General features: G+C 49.6%; 1 protein-coding gene across 15 annotated transcripts in view; it reads left to right on the top strand.

Annotated features, from left to right (window-relative positions):
• The first annotated feature begins 1,459 nt into the window (after positions 1-1,459).
• Macf1 (microtubule actin crosslinking factor 1) overlaps positions 1,460-21,363 on the top strand; it is a 337,047-nt gene continuing 317,143 nt past the window's right edge. For 5 of the 15 annotated variants that reach the window (XM_075946019.1, XM_075946013.1, XM_075946015.1 and 2 more), the window contains exons 1-2: positions 1,758-1,848; positions 5,917-6,175. In XM_075946019.1, the coding sequence (XP_075802134.1) occupies positions 5,956-6,175 (220 nt within the window). In that variant the 5' untranslated portion in view covers positions 1,758-1,848; positions 5,917-5,955. Of the gene's footprint in view, positions 1,587-1,757; positions 1,849-5,916; positions 6,176-21,363 lie in introns of those variants that run through there. The other 10 variants (XM_075946023.1, XM_075946017.1, XM_075946016.1 and 7 more) reach the window with 4 other exon arrangements.

The raw sequence follows: 21,363 nt of genomic DNA, 5'->3' as shown, positions 1-21,363 counted from the left end.
TCACACAGGGCAGTTTTTCATCTTAAAAATGTATCTTTAGGGTTAGTGAAATGGCTCAGCAGGTATTTTCAGCTAAACCTGAGGACCTCAGCTTGGACTCTGGAAGCCACATGATACATGATAGAAGAGAACCAATTCCCACAAGTTGTCCTTGGACCTCCACACTGTGAATCTTGGCACACGTGCACACATACATATATACACAATGTAATAAAAGTTCAAAGTTGGATTAGAAAGACAGCTCAGAGATTAAGAGCATGGGCTCTTCTTCCAGAGGTCCTGAGTTCAATTCCCAGCAACCACATGGTGGCTCACAACCATCTGTAATGAGATCTGGCGCCCTCTTCTGGCCTGCAGACATACATGCAGACAGAACACTTTATACATAATAAATAAATCTTTCAAAAAATTTAAAATGATTTGGGATTTATGAAAGTTAAATATAGTTAGTATTTACCATATACCATGACTTCTTTATTTGGGTTTGGTTTTCCTTTGCGTCAGGATCTTGTGTATGTAGACCTTCAACTCCTGATCTTTGATTCTCCTCCCTCCACCTCTGTGTCCTCATTTTTCCGGCCAAGTCTCTGCTGGCTTTGATGAGCTTGTGATCCTCTGCCTCTCACTGAGGGCTGAGAAGAGAAAACCTTTAGGCGTCCTCTAGCCAGGCAAGTGGGGCCTTCAGGTTTCTGATAGTTCTCTTCTTGGGCCCCACAGCTCCTACCTCCCTGGAGGACCTTTGAGCACATTATCTGATTTTAGTTTTGCATTCATAAGTGAAAGACCATAATGCAGTCTCTTGGGATGCCTTCTGGTCTTTATTTGATCTGCTGGACTGTAAACCCATTGGGGCCTGCCGGCTGGGGTTAGATACATCCTCCTCGTTTAGGGATCTTCAGTAACTGGGTGTAGACGTTCAAAGCATATTTGTTGAATGAATGAGTGAATGAATGATAAGAAATCTATGTCTGTCATCAACCAGGTAAAGTACTTTGCACAGTAACCAGAAGGCATACCCATAAGGTGGCTGTTTCTATGCAGAAACATTCTAGACACATTTACTTATCTGCACCGCAGAAGCAGGCAGAAGGAGCTCAATAAACGTCTTATCAGTGGAAGAAGCTTCCTCCAAGCAAGGCGCTGCCTTTACCCTATAGCCTTCAAGTGTCTCCAATCAATCAGGAGACAGGACTCTCTTGGGGGAGGGGGTGCTGGCTCCCCTCTTCCCTTTATCCCTCGGGAGAAATGGAGCCTTCAAGTCCCTCCTGGACTCAATTCCCCCGGGGCCTTCTCCAAAAGGGGCCCCAGGAATGATGACAGAATGTGGTTTTAGAGGAAGTGGGCAAGAGGGCAGGCCGAGGTTATTCCAGAACCCCGGCCGAGCCGGACCGGGCAGAGAGCCCGAGCCTGGGAGAGTCATCCTGGGACTGGCCGAGAAGAGCTCCAAGGGGCGGGCCAGGGTCAGCGAGCGGCCCCGGGTCGGGGGCGGAGAGGTCGGCAGCCCCGAGGCCGGGAAGTGAGGGGTGTGAATCGTCCCCGCGGGCCCTGGTGTCGTTGCAAAGGAAGGGACTGCGAGAAGACGCGGGGTGAGTGCGGAGGGGCGCGGGGCCGCAGACCCGCAGGGCGCGGCGGGAGGGGTGCAGGGCGGAGAGCGCGGCGGGCGGGGGGCGGCGCCGGCGCCGGGGGTGGGGAGCGGGTTGGGCGGCTGCGCGGGCTCGGCTTCTGCCGCCGCCGCTAGGGCGCGGGGGGCGGGGGGCTCGGCGGCGCGAGCTCGGCCATTGTGGGAGCCGCTCCCCTCCGCCGCGCCGCGCCGCAGCCGCCCGCCGGCCTCCTCCTCGCGCTCACAGGGTAAGGCGCGGGGCGGGCTCGGGGGGCTCCCGGCTCCTCCGCCGGCTGCGCGGTGATGCTTGGAGCCGGGGCGGCCGCACCCCAGCCCCGGGGCGACTGGCATGCGGGTTGACAGGCACGGGCACCGCAGCCGTGCGGGCCTCGCACCTGCAGCGCGGGGAGTGCGGAGCGCTCGGAGTCGGGGTTCCCTCGGGCGGCCGCTGCCCGGGCCAAAGGGAGGCGTGTTTCTGGAAAAAATGGGGCACACGACCGGGACCTGCAGGAGCGGCCAGGGCTGGGCAGGGAAACTCGCCTCTTGGTTCCCGAGATCGGTCGATGGCACCGACGCCCTGCCGATCCTCGGTCACGCGTCCCCGCTCTTTGTCAGCCACGCGCGGCGGGCACGCGGACCCACCCGCGCCGCCACCGACTCCGGGGAGCGCCCCTCCCCCGCGCCGTGGGGGTGGAGGAGAGGTGGGGAGAGCAGCAGCCTGTCGGTGCAGGGTCAGATGCCTGTAGAGGACCCAGGTTGCCTGGGGACCTTCGAGATGCATTGGGGGTGTGGGCGCGCGTTCTTGCCAATCCGGGATGGATAGAGTCCGGGATGGATAGAGTGACCTGACTGATTGAGGAGTAGGGCGGAAGCCCGGAGGTCACACAGGTGTGAGTGTGTGTGAGAGGTCGAAGATTGTCACCGGCCTGGCTTGAGCCGAGGAGGGCCCGGCTTCTCACCGAGGAGGCCTTGCCTACGAGGGCCTTTGTAGTAAAAATGGGCGTCTAGGAGGAGAATGGGAGGCTCTAGAACGAAGCAGGTGGCCAGAGAGGAGGGGCAGTCTCCTGCCCAGGGTTGAGGGTAGAATGCGGGCACAGCCTGAGTTTCCTAGAGGTTGGGGCTGTCACTTCAGCACTCCACCGAACCAAAGAGGTACTAGAAGGTAATGAGGAGACTGGGGTCAAGTGCTCCGAAAAAGGGCAAAGCCGTGCCCGTCCTTGGATCTTTTCAACTCTTTCAGGGGGCAAGAAGGGCCTTGCTGTTCCCTGGGAAGCGCCTCACTGCTGACACAGGAATGTCCTGACAGGGCCGCTCTGACTGCCCCGAGCTCCACAGAAACCCATGGTGGGATCTTTTGTTATCTGAGTTCTGTGCTTCTGAGGGAGACGTCCCTGATCCAGGAGAGTGTCTCTACCTCTTGCTGCTTCTAAGCCGAGATTCCCGGGATCTACAAGGAGCTGTGCTAGGGACCCAGGCATTTAGGCCACTTCCCTGTTTTGCACAGCCCTGTGTGCAGATATTCCCCGTAAGGAAAAGTTGACAGCGTTTCCATGTCCTGCCTTTAGAGCCCAAACGGAACTATTTACCTGAGCTAGCTCTGGGTCCTCATCGGAAGGCTGACAGCTGAAGGCATGCATCATCTTGGCTCTGAGAGCTCTTGGGGTGGTGGGCCATGTGTAGCAGATGGTTCAGGGCAGTGAGCTGGGCCTGGCTGAGGGAAGGCTGCCCAGTCTGACTGGTGGAGTCCAGCTGGCTTGGAATGAGTGTGTTTCCACTCCTCTCCCTCCGCTAGCTAAACTGACCAGAAAAACTGAAGGTCCTTACCATCACCCCCGGCCCCATGCTGTGTGATGTATTCCCACACAGCCCTTGGAATGAGCCAATGAATATTTCATCTAATGCCTGCTGTGTGACATACATGGTACCAGCTACGTTTACATTCACATTTCACGGGTGTCCTTAAAATATCCTGGAAGGAGAAGTACTGCCCCTCCCCCACTGTGGAGCTGATGAAGCTGAGTCTCCCAGAGGTAGAATGGCTTGCCCCTGATCTCACCGATTGTGAGTGACAGGACTAGAATTTACAGCCAGGTCTCTCTTGCTTCAGGTTTAGTGCTGTGTCTAATCTGTGCTGGAGAAATCAGGAATTCCCACCTATTGTAGCTCATGTTTCTTTTCATTCCTGCTGCTGAGACTGTACATTAGCTTTTTGAAAATGTTTCCCATCTGTTGTCCCATTTTATCCGTATAGATTCCTGGGAGGTAAGAAGGGGAATGTAATAATAGCTTCTGCACTGAGTGCTTACTGGGTACCTGGCATCAGATGAAAGGATATTAGTTAGTTCTTGCAAACAACACTGTAAGGTTAGATGGTAGCATCATGCCCATTTTATAGATGAGAATGTCAAGGGTGACAAAATTAAATAGCTTTTTCAGGGTCATACAGCTAATGAATAAAGGAGTAGAATTTGAACGCATATCTTTCTGTCTGGCTATTAGTAATGGAAGGTAACATTCACCCATTATTTTTGTTTGTTTTTAGACAGTGTCTTACTATGTAGCCATGACTGGCCTGGAGCTTGTCATGTAGACTAGACTGGCCTTGAACTCACAGAGATCTGCCTGCCTCTGCCTCGTGAGTTCTGGGATTACAGGCATGTTATACTATGCCTGGCTAAAAATTCATTTTATTTTTAATTCTGTGTGCATGTATCGTGTGTGCATGGATATGTGCACATGAGCCCGGTGTCTGAAGAGCCCAGAGGAGGGCGTCAGGTCCCTGGAGCTAGACTTACAAGTAGTTATGAACTGCCTGCCGTGGGTCCTGGGAACTGAAGTTGGGTCTCCTATAAGAGCAGTATTCGTTCTTAACCATCTCTCCCTATAGCCCAAGTTTCTTTGTATGTTTGTTTGAGACAGGGTGTCCGAATATAGCCCAGAAGACACTGATCTCACAGTCTTCCTGCTTCAGCCTCTTAGCCTCCGGAGTGCTGGGATTACAGGTTTGTGTACCATATCCAGCCACATGGTGCTAATGATTTATAAGTACTTGTGGCTAGGGTTGTAACCCAGTGGTACAGCCCTTGCCTAGTATGTGCAAGGCCTGAGGCCCAAGCCCCAGCATTGGAGGAGAAGGAGGGAGATTTCTTTCAACAGACTTCCATGCTGTATCCCAGGCTGGCCTGGTACTCAATATGTAGGCTAACCTTAAACTACTTGTGGGATCCTCTTGCCCCTTTTTCTTTTCTCTTTTAATCTTTAAGACAGTGTTACTTCTGGGTGATGGTGGTACGTGCCTTTAATCCCAGCACTCAGGAGGAAGAGGCAGGCAAATTTCTGAGTTGAGGCCAGCCTGGTCTACAGAACAAGTTCCAGGACAGCCAGGGCTACACAGAGAAACCTTGTCTTGAAAAACCAAAACATACATATATGTGTGTATGTGTGTGTGTGTGTGAGTACATATATTTGTAGATATATTACTAATTTTGTCATGTTGTGTGCGTTTTAGCTGCTATATACATGTCTGTGTACCACATGCATGCCTGGTGCCTGCAGAGGCCAGAAGAGGTCATCAGATTTTAGTTTGGTTTTGAGAATAGAACTTAGGACTTCTAGAAGAGTAGCCAGAGCCTCCCCTCCATCTCTGTTTCACAAGCACTGGAATTATAGGCATGAGCTATCATGCCTGACTTTTTGTTTTGCTTTGTTTGAAACCAGAACTCATGTAACCCTGGATAGTCTTAAACTCACTATGTTGCAAAGGCTGGCCTTAAACTCTTGATCCTCCTGCCTCCACCTCTTAAGTGCTGGCTCTAATAGGTCTATCTATCTATCTTTCTATCTATCTATCTATCTATCTATCCATCCATCCATCTATCTATCTATCTATCTATCTATCTATCTATCTATCTATCTATCATTCACATTCTATCTATAGATAGGTAGGTAGATAGATCTATTACCTAATATAATTTTCCCCTAAGCCCTAAGAATTAGTCTTGGCATGTGTTGTTTTTAATATTTTTTTTTTCTAGAAAGGGTTTTTCCGTGTAGCCCTGGCTGTCCTGGAACTCATTCTGTAGATCAGGCTGGCCTCGAACCCAGAGAGGCATCTGCCTGCCTCTGCCTCCCGAGTGCTGGGATTAATGCCTGTGCTGCCATGCCCAGCTGTGTTATTTCATTTCGTAAATGGGGAGACTGAGGTTCAGGAGGGTAAAGAGATCAAGTCAGTAGCCGGGCCAGGAGTCGCGATCCTAGTCTCAGTGTTCCTTATGTGATCCTTCCATTCTGCTCTCAATCTTCCCTCTCTCCTCCAGATCCTTCTCCCAGGACAGCCAGTCCTTTCTGTAGCCGCCATGTCTTCCTCAGACGAAGAAACGCTCAGCGAGCGGTCCTGTCGGAGTGAGAGGTCATGTCGGAGCGAGCGATCTTACCGGAGTGAGCGGTCAGGGAGCCTGTCTCCCTGTCCCCCCGGGGACACCTTGCCCTGGAATCTGCCACTGCATGAGCAGAAGAAGCGGAAGAGCCAGGATTCGGTGCTGGACCCTGCAGAGCGTGCCGTGGTCAGAGTCGCTGGTAAGAGCGATCTCCAGCAGCTTTGGCTAGCTGGATGCTGCGGGGTGGAGGGAAGAGTAGGCCAGTGTGCACCGCCATAGTAGGGAGCTGAGAGATCCTCAGGGCCAAGTCAGCTGGAATCTAGCTTGTTGTTATGACGACTGTTATTATTGAAGGATGATGAAAGGGCATTCAAGAGAAACCTGAAGGAAAAAGAAAACAAAAACCAGAAAAACCCTGCCTCCCCCAGTACTGAATGAGGCTTGTTCTCATTTCTGCACCCTGTGCTCTTCCCACTCCGTTGTGGTTTATGTATGTAATAGTTCCTGGCCTCTGTTCCCGTGTGGATCTGTTTCTTCATTTACCCTGAAAAAGATCTTCTGATTTATATCTCAGATTTTATGGTTATTTGAAAATTTATTTTTGTGTTTTCATCACAGGGTCTCACTATGTAGCCCTGGCTGACCTGCAACTTGCTTTGTAGACCAGGCTAGTCTCAAAATCACAGAGATTCGCCTGCCTCTGCTGGGATGAGAGGTGTGCGCCACCACCTGGCTCAGACTGTAGTTACTTTTGAAGGCTGTGTACATATATTTCAGGGTTTTTCTACATCCTATTCTTTTTTTTTTTTACTGTTCTTATGTAGTAGACTAGACAGCACTATGATGATCATAGTTAGGAATAAAAAAAATTTCTGTTATGTTATTTCCTTACAAGGAAGCCTTTGGCGGAGGCGATTTTACTCACGCCACCTTTTGAAGTTTGTGTGTAGATTCTCCAGTACCAGTGTGAGGGCTAGGGGCTGCCTTCTCTGATCAGGAGGTGCCCGTTTGCCTTCAAGCAGCAGAGGTTAGGGGGCTGGAGAGATGGAGAGATGGCTCAGTGGTTAAGAGCATTGCCTGCTCTTCCAAAGGTCCTGAGTTCAATTCCCAGCAACCACACTGTGGCTCACAACCATCTGTAATGAGGTCTGGCGCTCTCTTCTGGCCTTCAGGCATACACGCAGACAGAATATTGTATACATAATAAATAAATATTAAAAAAAAAAGGCAGCAGAGGTTAAGAGTGTAAGAGGATAAGGAGTTACGGGTGGTGATGTGCTTGGAACTGAACCTGGGTCCTCAAGAGCCGCTTCACTGGAGGCATCCAGAGCTGGCTCCCTGATGTACGCTCAGCACCTCAGCCGACCTTGGTGTCGCCAAGCAGCGACGTCATGAGCGGCCTGCTTTGTGTAAGTCGCTCCATTGTCTCACCTGGACCTTCTGATCAGCCGGATGGTTCTGGTTCCCTCAGTCTTTTCCTCCTGCTTCCACGTGACTGCCCGAGCATTTTAGTCTAAGATGCAAACCTGCTCCCATCACCCCAGCTGCTTATAAGTCATCTCTGGCTCCTCGTTGCCAGTGAAATAAAGGCTTCAGCATAAGAACTCAGCCCAAACCAGGCCCCACTCCATCTCCTCCACTTTACCAGCTGCCCACCCCCATCCCCACAGCACTGCGCAGTCGCTCGCCCTTCAAGGTATGCAGCATGTGGGATCAAACCTCTAGGCTTTAATTTTCTTCTCTGCAAGATGTTGGCCACTCCTCCTCCTCTCTTAAGTACCAGCCTTTCTAGCCCTAATGTCCCCAGTGGTACCCAGAGTCTCCTCCTCCACTCTTATATATTCATGCTTTTCTCTCCTCCTCTTCCTTTGCCCAGCAGAGCAGTGAACCCACAGGGAGCCCATCACTCCCTCATGACTGTGAGCTATTCAGTGCTGTGGCTGATTTTATGCCTTGACCTTCAGTGACTTACACAGGGGCCCTGTGCACTAGAGATCGTCAAGTAAGGAGCGACTGACCAAATGAGCGCACGAAGTACTTAGAGGCTAATATGTGGCAGTGGCTTGTCACGGGAAGTTAGGAGGGAGGGGCTCTGTAGACGCGTGGGTCAGGAAAGATGCAGGAGCGAGCTCTGGGGGAGCCGACGGCAGAGAAGCATGGCAAGCAGGAACTGCTGGTGGGCAAGAGGGAGCCCGTGGAGGAAGTCCTCAGGTGTCTTGGTCCTGAAACATCAGCTAGTAACCAAGTTTGGAGCAGGCCCTAGGATGCAGGAAGAGGTTTGCTTGCCCAGCCTTGAAGGGGCATACCTCGGGGGCCGCTGAGTCACAGATCTCTCCTCCTGAAGGCAGAGGGGACGCATCAGTTTTCTCTCCTTGTTTCTAGCCCATCATTCATCTCATACATGGTTCTAGATGGCTCGGTGACAGTTTCTTCCTCCAGTTCTCTGAGAAGGCTCTGCTGTTTTAGATTCTGGTCTAGGCAGTAAGTCAAGGGGAGTCAAGGGAGCTTAATCATCAGGCAAAGGCCCTCAGGACCCTGCCAAGTCAGCTGAGAAAGAGCTGGGCAGGTGTTGGGCTGTGCTCTCAGGCTCTGATTCTGGCATCATGCTGATCTTTGCATCCTGATCCACCAATGGCTGTCTTGGGGAGGGGGCTGGACCAGTGAAGCTGGAGAAGGGGAGGCTGCCGCAGTTAAAAATAACCGTGCTGCCGTTGGGTGTTTCCTTAGGAAAGAAGAGAGGCAGCTGAGTTGGACCAGGCTGCTACTTTAGTGTCTGGCTCAAGTCTCCATACAGTTTTAGAATGTTGTGGGGGCTCCACCAGAGTAATGAAACAGGCGGCCTTGCTTCTGAGGAGACTCCCACATGTGGGTGCTGGGACACCCTGAATGCTCTGAAGCTCTCTGCTGCAGAATTTGCCTTCTGGGAGGAAGTGAAGTCAGGCTCACACTGGAAGCAGCTGTGTCCTGTGTAATCTTCTCTTCCCCCAGGTTTTGGGTTATGAAGCTAAGTGGGGCTGTCAGAATCAGTCTCATCAAAAGCTGGGCAGTGGTGGCGCACGCCTTTAATTCCAGCACTCTGGAGGCGGAGGCAGGCGGATCTCTGTGAGTTCGAGGCCAGCCTGGTCTACAGTTCCAGGTCAGGGACCAAAGCTACAGAGAAACCTTGTCTCAAAAAAAACACCAAAAAAAAAACACCAAAAAACAAACAAACAACAACAACAAAAAACAAAAAAAACACCAAAAAGAAGAAGAAGAAGAAGAAGAAGAAGAAGAAGAAGAAGAAGAAGAAGAAGCAGTCTCATCAAGTGTAGAGACTTCCAAGTCCCTAGCCTTTACAGTTGGTGTCTTGAGCAGGTCTTAGGACCCACCTTTGGTTGAGGGGTGTGATGGGAACTCCCTGCTGGTCACTATTGCAGAGAAAAGAGGTAAGCCAGGGTTGAGAAAGCTTCTTCTCAAGGCAGACTTCCCAGACTCAGAGAGGCTGCTGTCTAGCCTGCCCCTGGCTGCCCTCACCCCTTTCTTGCCAGCCCTGTCCTTATCTCCCCAAGTCTAGCCCCTTCGAAATGCAACAAGAGTCAATTGTGAAAACTTTAGGGTTTACGGAGGTTTCAAGAGGCTGTGAGCTGTCAGGACACACGCTAGGCTAAGGCCCTGAGGCCCTGGGGACTTCCGTGAAGTCACACAGGATTGGCAGGCATAGATCTAGGTAACTCCTAGTGTGAGGTTGTTCCCATTTCTTATACCACCTGGCCCAGTCTGACTCCTGCACAGGTGACAGTTTAAATAGCTGGCCTGATCCCCAAGTCACCGCTGGGAGCAGCCTTGAGATACTGACCCATAGAAAAAGGAGAGAGGCAGGGACAAAACTGGAGAGAGCCAATAGCCTGTCTCAGTATCTCCCTTAAATTCTACACCTCAGGCTTTTCTGTTGCTTCTTCCCCTCTGACTCTGTCTTGAGTGAATAGCAGCCCTAATGGCTGTCCTTACTCACTGAGGGCGGTTGACACGTGGTGGAGGGGCTGGAAAGGTTATTTTAAGAAGGTATACAACATCAAACTGGGCGCTGGGGGTGCACGCCTTTAGTCCCAGCTCTAGGGAGGCAGACACGGGCAGCTCTCTTGAATTTGAGGCCAGCCTGGTCTGCAGAATGAGTTTCAGGGCAGCCAGGGCTGCACAGAGAAACTCTGTCTCAAAACAAAACAAAACAACAAAGCTCTATTCTTTGAGGCCTGTGGAAATAGGTGAAGAAAATGGTCAGGCAGATATCATGTGGTTTTACAACTACACAACTGTAGGGGGCACCATTCACATTTGTTGCGATGTGGATTTGTACAGTTGTTACGACTAGTTTCTCGCAGACACCTGTCAAGTGTCTTGTTTTGACTAGGGCAGGGTTGGTGCAAAGGGATTCGTTCACCTTCCACCCATCAATTAGGTATTCATCCATCTAGTGAGGCCTTTTTTAGGTTTTGCTTTGTTTTGTTTGAGACAGGGTCTTATAGAGCCCAGGTTAGCCTCAAACAATCTGGGTAGCAGAGGCTGGCTGTGAAGACTAGTCTTTCTGCCTCTACCTACCAACAGATGGATTTCAGGTGTGGGTCACCAACGCCAGCTTTGTTCAGTTTGTTTTGTTTTAAGGTTGAGAAAAATTTTATTAGCATCTACAAGAAAATCTGCAGGGCAGGCAGCTGTAAAATCTCAGCAGCTGCCTGGAGGAGGAGAATGGAGAAGAGAAGGGAAAGCACCTTGCAATTTGCTTTGAGTGGGCCTAGCAGTCAGCCAGCCACACAGTGGGGAGGGGGACAGTGGAGGAAGAGTAAGGACGCCCCGTGTATAAGCATCCTTCATCAGCAGGGAGGAAGAAGGAGAGGAAATTGTGCTTTTCTGATTAATTAGAAAAGTGAGCCAACTTAGGAAGCTGAAGCTGCATGCCTGCAGCCCTGCAGGAGACTGCCCGTTGTTCTGTCTCTCCCTATGATATCAGACTCTCAGTCTCTCTGCAGCCTCTTCTCATGCTGCCCCCCCCCCCTTCTTTTGCTTTTGCAAAGGCAGCTGAAGATGTGGTTCTTTCTTCGTGGAATTCAGTTTAGCCGAGAGGATGGGAAGAAACTGCGCTGTGAAAGCCACACACAGGAACTCAGGCTAACCAGTTGGACAGCATCGTTGAAAGTGCTGTTCCCGACATCTGCTCCATTGCAGCCTCCTCCCGGAAGCCGCCTCCAATCCCTCCTATCAGACAGTTCATCTCTTCCAAGCCCTTTTCCATCTTATGTTCTAGCTCTTTGTTTTCTGGTTCATTGCCCACACCAGACATGGACCGTGTTCTAATCAGGAGTCCCGTCTTGCTTTTCTGACCTTGGACAGACAGTCCTGAGAACACTGGTGCCACACTCTTCAAGGAAGGGCATCTGCTCCTCCTTTTTGTCCATGCATCTCTCCTCCAGAACAACAGATTTATCCATCCATCCATCCATCCATCCACCCAGCCATTCATCTATCTATTTAATAAAAAGATCGAGCCCCTACCATGTACCAGGAACTCAGACACAGTTGTATCCAGAGTCAGGAAATCTATCTAGCCAGATGACTTTAGCCAGTTTCATCTGTAAAAGGAGCTTCAGTTTCATCTGTAAAAGGCAGGGCGAGGGGAGGGGGGAGCAGTCATACCTGCTTCCAGCAACCTTTGACTGGGGATCAGAGCTGACTGGTGAACAGAGGTGTACATGCCCATTACTGCACTTAGTGTGGTCCTTCCTAGTACTTGGTTAGCAACCTAAACTGCAGAAGGCCAGCAGTTTCCTAGGTCAGCAAGGAATGGGCCTGAGCTTGCCACTTCCGTTGCTTTCTTTTGTTCAGTCCAAAGGCTTTGTCAGAGAGCAGGTGGACATGGTTTGTTCTGGCCAAGCCACAGATGGGATCAAGGGCTGTAGGGGTAGGAAATAGGACTCCAAAGAATATTTCTACTGGGGACCCCTATTCCCGGGCAAGCAATCTTTCTTGTTCTGAGCGTTTTGGAGCTTTGTACCCAAGAAGGCTCCTTCTCTTCCCAGCTTCTCTCGCTTTTCCTGGCTGTGTGTTGTGGGTCCCTGGCTCCGTTCTGGAGCTTGGTTTCAATAGCAGGAGAGGCCTGGGAAAGTGGGGCAGCGAACTGTAGCTACACCACCAGCTCAGCTGCAGTGCTTTGAAAGTGAATCTGGGTCACATTTGCTGGAGGGATAGAAAATGACCACGTGGGCAGGATTCTGTGCAAGCAGCTAAAAAGACAGCAAGCTGTCCTTTCTCTGAGGCTCAGGGTCCCTTTGGGACCCCAGCTGGTGAGGGAGGTGGTTGCTGGATGGCGAGGGGCAATCCTTTCTTTGCACCATTGGCTTCCCACCATGCCTTTCGAGTGAGTTCCAGGTAATACAGAGGAATAGCAATCTGGCTTGTGGCTGTCTGTTCTGGACGTTAGGAATGCAGAGAAAGGACAGTGGAAGGCTGTGTCGTGTCTCAGAGATGAGCTGCCACGAGAAGACCTGACTGTCACAGGATCTAGGACTGCACTTGCCTCTACTCTAACAGCATGCCACCTCACAGGCATGTGATCATACCTGGGTGTGAGAATTAATTATCCACCACCCAAGTGTTAATTCGAGCCCGTCTGGCATCTTTTCTCATAGTTGCTGTAGCTGAGGCCTGCCATGGTTTGACTTTATAGCCTGCCGGTAGTTGCCTGGCTTGGCTCTTCTGTAGGATCGGGAAGGGTCTTCCCAGCTGGACTCTCTCCTTGAACTAAGGATGCTGCTACAGAGAAGTGAAGCTCCGTGATCTGAAGAATGATCACGACCTGTGCCCCACTCCCGATGTTTCATGGCCAAGGGGAGGATTTTTTTTATTTATTTATTTATTTATTAAGGATTTCTGCCTCCTCCCCGCAACCGCTTCCCATTTTCCTCCCCCTCCCCCGATCGAGTCACCCTCCCTCATCTGCTCGAAGAGCAATCAGGGTTCCCTGACCTGTGGGAAGCCCAAGGACTGCCCACCTCTATCCAGGTCTCGTAAGGTGAGCATCCAAACTGCCTAGGCTCCCACAAAGCCAGTACGTGCAGTAGGATCAAAAAACCCACTGCGATTGTTCTTGAGATCTCAGTATTCCTCATTGTCCGCTATGTTCAGCTAGTCTGGGTTTATCCCATGCTTTTTCAGACCTAGGCCAGCTGGCCTTGGTGAGTTCCCGATAGAACATCCCCATTGTCTCAGTGTGTGGGTGCACCCCTCGTGGTCCTGAGTTCCTTGCTCGTGCTCCGTCTCATTCTGCTCCTGATTTGGACCTTGAGATTTCTGTCCGGTGCTCCCAAGGGGAGGATTTTGCTTCAAGCTTCAGTGAGTGTGTCTTTGGGCATGCGCTCTTCACACTTTCGCTTGTGGAAGAGTAAACCACAGTTGTTTAGGCTTCTGTTCATCCATGCGAGGGAATGACTTTGCGTTCCCTTGGTTGGGGACCCTGAGAAGTTACTAACCTCACATTTTCATTGTTAAAATCGGGGAGCAAGAGAGCTGCCTCAGAGTTTTGCAAAATGGGTTAAGAGATCATGGGAGTAAGCCGTCTGCCCTGTAAGCTGCCTTTAATGACATTGGCTAGTCCCCTTAGTATCCTTGATTCGCTCACCTGTTTCCTCATCAGTCTATGGGCGCTGGTTTACCTGTCTTTCATTGGTGCTGCACTTCCTGATAATCGGTCCTTTAGCTACCTTGCTCAAGGCTCAGCCAGGGCTTCGGGGTTCAGCTCCTACCAAGGAAAGCGGTGGAGATGCAGGCTGAAGAAAACTGTGGCAGTTCGCGGGGAGAGGGCTCCTCTTGCGCCTGCCCATCTGGGACCTGGAGCCGGGAATGCATTTGATCTGGGACTTGGAAAAGAACTAGGAGCTTGCTAGGACATCTTGAAGAGAGCAACATACCCACTGGGTTTTTATCCTTTCTCTCCTTTCTTTGCCCTCAGCAGGAAGGGGGAAATAAAAAGGGAACAGTTGGTGGGAGTTAGGAGTTAAAGAACACTGAGGGTGGCTGGGGTGTGAACTCTGGACCCAGCCTGGGAGCTCCTGAGAGCTCATGTCATGGCTGGTAGCGCGACTGCCAAGCCCTAGGTGTGTACCAGGGCTTCACGCACGTCATTTCGTCCTCACAGAACCCTGGGACATCACTGCTAGCAGAAAAACACCTTGTCTAGGTTTGTGCAGCAAGCTAAGGGAAAGTCAGGGTTCGGCATTATCAGTATGCGTAGTGTCTCCTGAAGCCCCACAGGCGCACTGCTCCCTGGAGTTACTGAGTACTGGGCGCCAGGTCCAGCTGCTGCCAAAGCCCTTGCTCTGTCCAGAGAGCTTCAAATACAAGAGCAGCGAGAATGGTGTTCTGAATAGTCATCACCCCAAAACAAGAATTACCAACCAGAGCATGTCTTTGATTGCAGTGCTCATGAAGCACAGGCATGTGGGTCTCTGAATTCAAGACAGTCTGGTCTACAAAATGAGTTTCTAGACCAGCCAGAATTACATAGTGAGACCCTATTTTTTTAAAAAAAAAGGAAATTTAGAATTATGGTGAGTCTTAATTCTGTCCGCACGCTCTGCTTCTGCCTCTATACTCCAGTTATAGAGGAAAGTCTGTAGGTGCTGTAGGCTCCTTAGGAGGCTGAGGCAGGAGCATTCATGCTTCAAAGCCAGCTTGAGGAGCTTTAGTGAGACTGTCTCATAGTAAAGGTACAAATGGCAGTTAGGAACATAGCTCAGGAGCAGACTACTTGCCTAACCTGCAAAAGGCCTGACATGCAGTCCCCATTACTGAAAAGGACAATTTGGGCAATCAGATACTTTTGCATGCCCTCCAATTTTTTTTATTAGCATATATCTAGTATATAAAATAATGACTTTTTTTTTGTTATGACAGGGTTTCTTTGTGTAACCCCAGCAGTCCTGGACCAGGCTGGCCACAAACTCAGTGATTTGCCTCTCTGCTGAGATTAGAGGCGTGTGCCTTTAATTTCATTACTTTTTTCTTTTTTTTTTTAAAGATTTATTTATTTATTATATGTACAGTGTTTCTGTACTGCATATATGCCCGCAGGCCAGAAGAGGGCACCAGAGCGCATTACAGATGGTTGTTGGGAATTGAACTCAGGACCTCTGGAAGAGCAGCCAGTGTTCTTAACCTCTGAGCCATTTCCCCAGCCTCTTATTGATTGATTGATTGGTTTATTTTTGGTTTTTCTGTGTACCTCTAGCTGTCCTGGAGCACACTATGTAGACCAGGTTGTCCTCCATCGCTGCGAGTTCTGCCTGCCTCTGAATGCTGGGATTAAAGGCCTGCACCACCATTGCCTAGCTTATCTCAGAAGACTTTTTTTTTTAAGTCCCCCTCCCCTAGATTTATTTATTATGTATACAGTGTTCTGCCTGCATGCCAGAAGAGGGCACCAGAGCGCATTACTTATGGTTGTGGACCATCATATGGTTGCCGGGAATTGAACTCAGGACCTTTGGAGGAGCAGCCAGTGCTCTTACCCTCTGAGCCTTCTCTCCAGCCCTACCTCAGAAGACTTTTAAGATCATAGAGAAAAGGAATCCGCCTTGTGAGCAAAGCCTGTGTGTAAGACCCGTTCTGATGCTTAGGGAAGTATTCCACCCGACTGTTCTCACCTAAAACCAGAGACTGCTGCAATATAGAGCCTGCCTGTGGAGGCCTTGGGGATTAACGCTCAATTCTCTCCTTTCACAGGTTTCTATCATGGGGCAGTGTGGGAAGGAGAGATTTAAGGTGGAGGGAAGTCTCGTAGATAAATTGCTGCATCTTTCAATTTTGGAAACATCCCAATTTACTGAACTAAGAACCTCACTGCCAGCACTCGGGAGGCAGAGACAGGCGGATTTCTGTGAGTTCGAGGCCAGCCTGATCTACAAGAGCTAGTACCAGGACAGGCTCCAAAGCTACAGAGAAACCCTGTCTCGAAGAAGAAAAAAAAAAAAAAAAAGAAACCTCAGTGCCCAGGAGGATGAGACCCGTTCCTGCAGGAAGGGCAATAGGGTGTGAATGAGGTTTGACACTTTTATTTTGTTTGCTTTTGTGTTTTTTGGTTTTTTTTGGTGGTGTTTTGGATTTTTTTTTTTTTTGCTTTTTTTCAAGACAGGGTTTCTCTGTGTTTTCCTAGCTGTCCTAGAACTTGCTCCGTAGGCCAGGCTGGCCTCAAACTCACAGAGATCTGCCTGCCTCTGCCTCTGGAGTGCTAGGATTAAAGGCAAGGCTTCCACCACCACCGCCCAGCATGAAGCTTGACTCTTTCAAGAGGGAAAAGAATACAGTTTTATTCGCACAGAGGTTGGGATCTCTATTGATCCGTTCCTTTGCATGTTACATGCTGTTTTGGACCACTGTATTTGGTCTTTCTTTGACCATCAGCTCCCAAATAATGACACAGGGAGGCAGAGGCAGGTAGATCTCAGTAAGTTTGAGGCCAGCCTGGTCTATAATGTGGGTTATAGGACAGCCGGGACTGTTATACAGAGAAACCCTGTCTTGGAAAAAAAGAAAAACAAGCAAACAAAAAACAAACTTAAATTAACCTATTTGTATTAATCTACATTCTGCCATGTGGCTCATTATCTCTCTCCTCAGTACAATACGTACAATGCTTTCTCTGCGTCTTTCTGGCTAATCCCCACCTCTTAGATTCTTTTCCCAGAAGTCCTGCCTATTCTATCCTGCCTAGCTATTGGCCATTCAGCTCTTTAATAAATCAATCAGCAGGTGCCTTTAGGTAGGCCAGGAAGGACAAACTCATCTTCACACAGTGTGATCAAATATCCTGCAATAGATCCCAGTGGTTAAGTGGACTTTAAGACGCAGGTGTTCTATAGTATAAAGGAGACAGACACCTGGTGAGGTCAGTACCTTGCCCTGAGGTCTCTCAGCTTCAGTAAGGGGCCAAACTGGGAATGACTCTAGGTGTGCCTAAGGCAACCCACTGTCTTTCTAGTGCACAGTAAGATAACAGCAGCTAACCTCTGTGCAGCACTTCAAGGTTCACGGAGTGTCTGCACCCTTCAGTCATGAGAGGCCGGGGCATGTGAGGCATTCCACATACCTTTGGACAGCCGCTGATTAGGGCGCCTTTGCTCATTCTCCGCATGGGAGATTCTTTGGCAGTGACTCTGAGAAGCCACAGGAGAAGGCCTAGGGAGACTCTGAGGTGGTGAGACTTGGCCAGTTGCTATGGTTACCCAGCCATCTGGGTAACCATTTTGAGGGTTGCTATGGTGATGGGCTGCAGGGTGGCAGGGAACCTTCTTCCTGGGTGGCTGGCACCAGCCAGGCTTTTGAGATGAGGGGTACTGCCGTTCCACAACAGAAGAGGGCAGCACACGTGCAGGCGAAGTCTAGCTGCCCCGAGGGGACGTCAGGCAAAACTCAGGCTTCCAGGCAGCAAGCAACTTTATCTGGGACTGGCCAGAGGGAAGGGCTGGACCTGGAGACAGGACTCCTGAGACAGAGACTAGAAACAGGCTGTTTGCTTTCAACCAAATGATAAGAGTGAACAGTCTCTGCCTTGCCTGCTACCAGCTTCTATATAGGGGTATGTAAAAGACACAGCAGACAGTGCTGTAAAAAGGAATAGAGCATGCGCGCGCATGCACACACACACACACACACACACACACACACACACACGCACGCACACACACATACACACACTCACACCCCTACTTGCAAATGTATTTATAAAGCATCAATTAACACATAGAAAATAGAGCTGTGTAAACCGAATGGAAGAAGTGCTGGGAGTAAGCCTCCGGAGGCCGAGGGGCCTCAGCAGGAGGTGCCATCCTTCACTACTCTTTCCAAGCGGCTCAGAAAGGGGCCTCAGTCCTTGCTCACTGAGGAGATGTTGGTTTGACTTTTTTCTTTTCTCTTTCTGAGACAGAGTCTCACCATGTAGCTCTGGCTGTCTTAGAACTGTGTAGTCCAGGCTGGCCTTAAACTCATAGGCCTAGCTTCCGAACTGGATTTATTTGTTTGTTTGTTTGTTTTTTAGAGATAGGGTTTCTCTGTGTAACAGTCCTGACTGTCCTAGAACTCAATTTGTATACTAGATTTTTTGTATACAAAGATTTACCTACTCTGTGTATGTACCAGCCACTGGCAGTTCTGGGATTTCTTTCTCCTTATTTTTTTTTAATAATTTATTTTTTATTTTATAGTATTGGTGTTTCGCCTGCATGTATGTCTGTGAGAGGCTATCAAATCTTGGAGTTACACAGTTGTGAGCTGCCATGTGGGTGCTGGGAATTGAACCCAGATCCTCTGGAAGAGCAGTCAGTCAGTGCTCTCAACCTCTGAGCCATCTCTCCAGTCCTGAATTAAGGGATTTCTGCCTGGGTCAGTTAAAAGTAGCTTCATGTGTTGAGAGTGAGCTTTCACGTGGGATTTCAGCAGGCAGGAAGAGAGTGGACTTTTTAGGCAAAGGGTCAGAGTTTGGTTCCGGGGAGGACGCTGCCCACAGAGTAGGAGATGCTGTGAGAAACAAGCATACTATTTATGTGGGCGTGCGTGCCTGTGGCAGCTGGGATTGAACTAAGGTCTGTTGCATGCTAAGAATGTACTACTGAGCTACAGTCCCAACCCAAAGGATTTTTTAAGTACCTTAGCCTAATCAGAAGCCATGATCAGCTGAGTATTTGGGGTCATCTGGTTCACTCATTTTTTTTTGTAGTTGATCATAATTTAAAAAATTCAAGGAGTGTCCTAAATATTAAATGTTATTTGCCATATGCTGAGGATCTCATGATAACTAACACATACAAAAGCCCCAGGCCTCTTAGAGCTAATGTTTTAGAAAGGGTAAAAGTTAAGTTGGCAGGGGCTGGAGAGGTGGCTCAGTGGTTAAGAGCTCTTGCTGCTTCTGCACAGGACCTGGGTTCAATTCCCAGCACCCACACAGCTCGCTACTGTCTGCAGGGCCAGTTTCAGGGGATCCACAGCTCTCTTCTGGCTTCTCTAGACACATGATCTGTACACATACATCCATGCACACAAAACATTCCTGCACATAACAAAATAAATTTAAAAGATAAGATGGCAGTGCATGCCTGTAGCTGAGGCTGAGACAAAAGGAACTCAAGTTTAAGGCCAGCATAGGCAACATTGTGAGAACTTTCAAACAAAGAAGAAAGAAAGACCTTGTCTCAAAGAAACAAGAATAGTGGTCGAAGAAGAGATCCAACACCCACACTTTGTCGTCTGACCTCCATTCCTATGCATTGACACACACACACCCCCATGTGCACAAAAGAAATAAAAATGTATTAAGAAAGAAACAAAGAAAAGGGAGACAGTGTGGTGGTACAGGCCTGTATCTCAGGTACTCAGTGCTCAGGAGATAAGGTAGGAGAACTGCAAGTTCAAAGCCTGCCCAGGCAAGTTAGAGATCTATTGTCCCACAATAAAGAATAAAAGGGAGGCCTGGTTTAGTGTCAAACAGCCTCAGGAATCAGAAGCAGGTGGATCTTTTTTAGTTCCAGGCCAGCCTGGTCTACACCTAGAGTTCCAGAACAGCCCAGGCTACACAGAGAGACCCTGTCTCAAAAAACAAAACAAACAAATGAAAACAAATGTAAAAGGAGGGGAGAGACAGCTCAGCAGTTTAGAGCACTTGCTGCCCTTACGAAGGACAGGAGAGAGGTTCCCAACACACAGAGGGGCTACTGACAACTGCCCGCAATTCTATCTCCAGGGGGCCTTGTGGCCTCTGTAAGCATCCATAATGATGCCCCCATCCCTCAATTTAAAAAGTCTAAAAAGGAGGGCTGGGGATAGAGTTCGCCTGTAGAGTGCTTCTGCTGAACCGGGAAATCGAGGAAGGCTTCCTGTGAGCATTTCCAAGAGGAAAAAGAGTTACGCTAAAGGAGAGGAACAATGGAGTGCGTGGTTTTGGAGAAAACCAGATGGGAAGGCTCTGAGTTAAGAGAGCATATTTGATGCACACCTTTAATCCCGGCAGAGGCAGAGGCAGGCAGATCTCTGTGAGTTTGAGGCCAGCCTGGTCTACAGAGCTAGTTCCAGGACAGTTAGGACTGTTACACAGTGAAACCCTGTCTTGAAAAACCAAAAAGAAAAAAAAACAAAGGAGGGAAGGAGAGAGGGAGGAAAAGAAAGGAAGAATGAAAGGATAAAGAAAGGAAGAAGGAAAGAAAGAAAGCATATTTGAGGAGCTGAAAAGTGTCAGGGTTTTCGGCAGAGGGGCACTTGACAAAACGTGGGTTTACTGCCTTGCATTACCGGTCTCTCCCACTAGATGTCCTCCCAAGTTCGTTTTTACGTCTGCTCCTTCCATTGCAACCTCTTTAGAAATTCCACAGCAGGCCGACAAGTCAGGAGGAGCCTCAGAGCTTTCAGGATTGTATGCTTTGGCAATAAACTTAGACTCTCGCTTGGAAAAAAAAAAGTAAAACAAAAACAAAAGCAAAAACCCCGCATTTTGGAAGGCTTTCTCCCCCCCCCCCCCCCCGCCCCCGCCCGCCCCCCAGCAGCTTTGAGCCTAGTACAAATTTCTCCCTATAAAACAGGAACAGCAGCCAAACATGTGGACTTCCCCTTTCCCATTCATCAGAAGAATGCTTTACTTCAAACTCTCAGGGGAGTATTTAAATGCAAATTTCGTCAAGAAAGCGACTTGGGTTGGAGAGAGGCACTCTAGCTATGGCGCAAACCAGAGCCCTCTTCCTAATTACCAGGTTTCTTTCCTTTTCTTCCTTTCTCCCTTTTTGGGGCTGTCACTATGTATAAATATAGTTTAGGCTGCCCTCAAATGTACAGTTCTCTTGCCTTAGCCTTCCAAAGGCCTGGACTGCACCACCACTCCTGGCTTTACTGTTTTTTCTTTTTTGGGGGGAGGGGGGAGGCACTCACAGAATGGGGACAACGACACAGGGTGGGGGTGGGGTGGGGTCTCACTGTGTAGCCTTGTCTAGCCTAGAACTCACCTTGTAGACCAGGCTGTTCTCTGACTCACTGTGATCCATGCCTGGCTTTTTACTGTGTTTCTTAATAAGGAACCTCAGTCCTTTGCCTTGTCCTCCCTAGCCTCCTGGTCTAGACGCTTCCCTCTGTTATTTCCCAAGCTTTGACGAGAATCAGTCACTATTCTTGAGAAACCTGCTCACAAACCGGTGCTGGGAGAAGGCCTAGGAGGGATGGGGGCCTTTTCTGTTTGCTCCAATGTACTGAGGGAGGAGGCAGGTGTCGGTTGGTGAAGGGGGCGAGGGTGGAGGCCTGTGGAGGTGAATTTGGCCTGGGCCCTCTTAGCCCTATTGGTGTGAGCAGTGTGGAAAATGCAGTGACTCAGCGCTGGCCCAGTCCAGA

This window comes from Microtus pennsylvanicus, chromosome 13, assembly GCF_037038515.1.
Source record: "Microtus pennsylvanicus isolate mMicPen1 chromosome 13, mMicPen1.hap1, whole genome shotgun sequence".
NCBI classification, from domain to species: domain Eukaryota; kingdom Metazoa; phylum Chordata; class Mammalia; order Rodentia; family Cricetidae; genus Microtus; species Microtus pennsylvanicus.
Note: the sequence above shows the minus strand (reverse complement) of the source record. Positions and strands in the feature narration are given on the sequence as shown.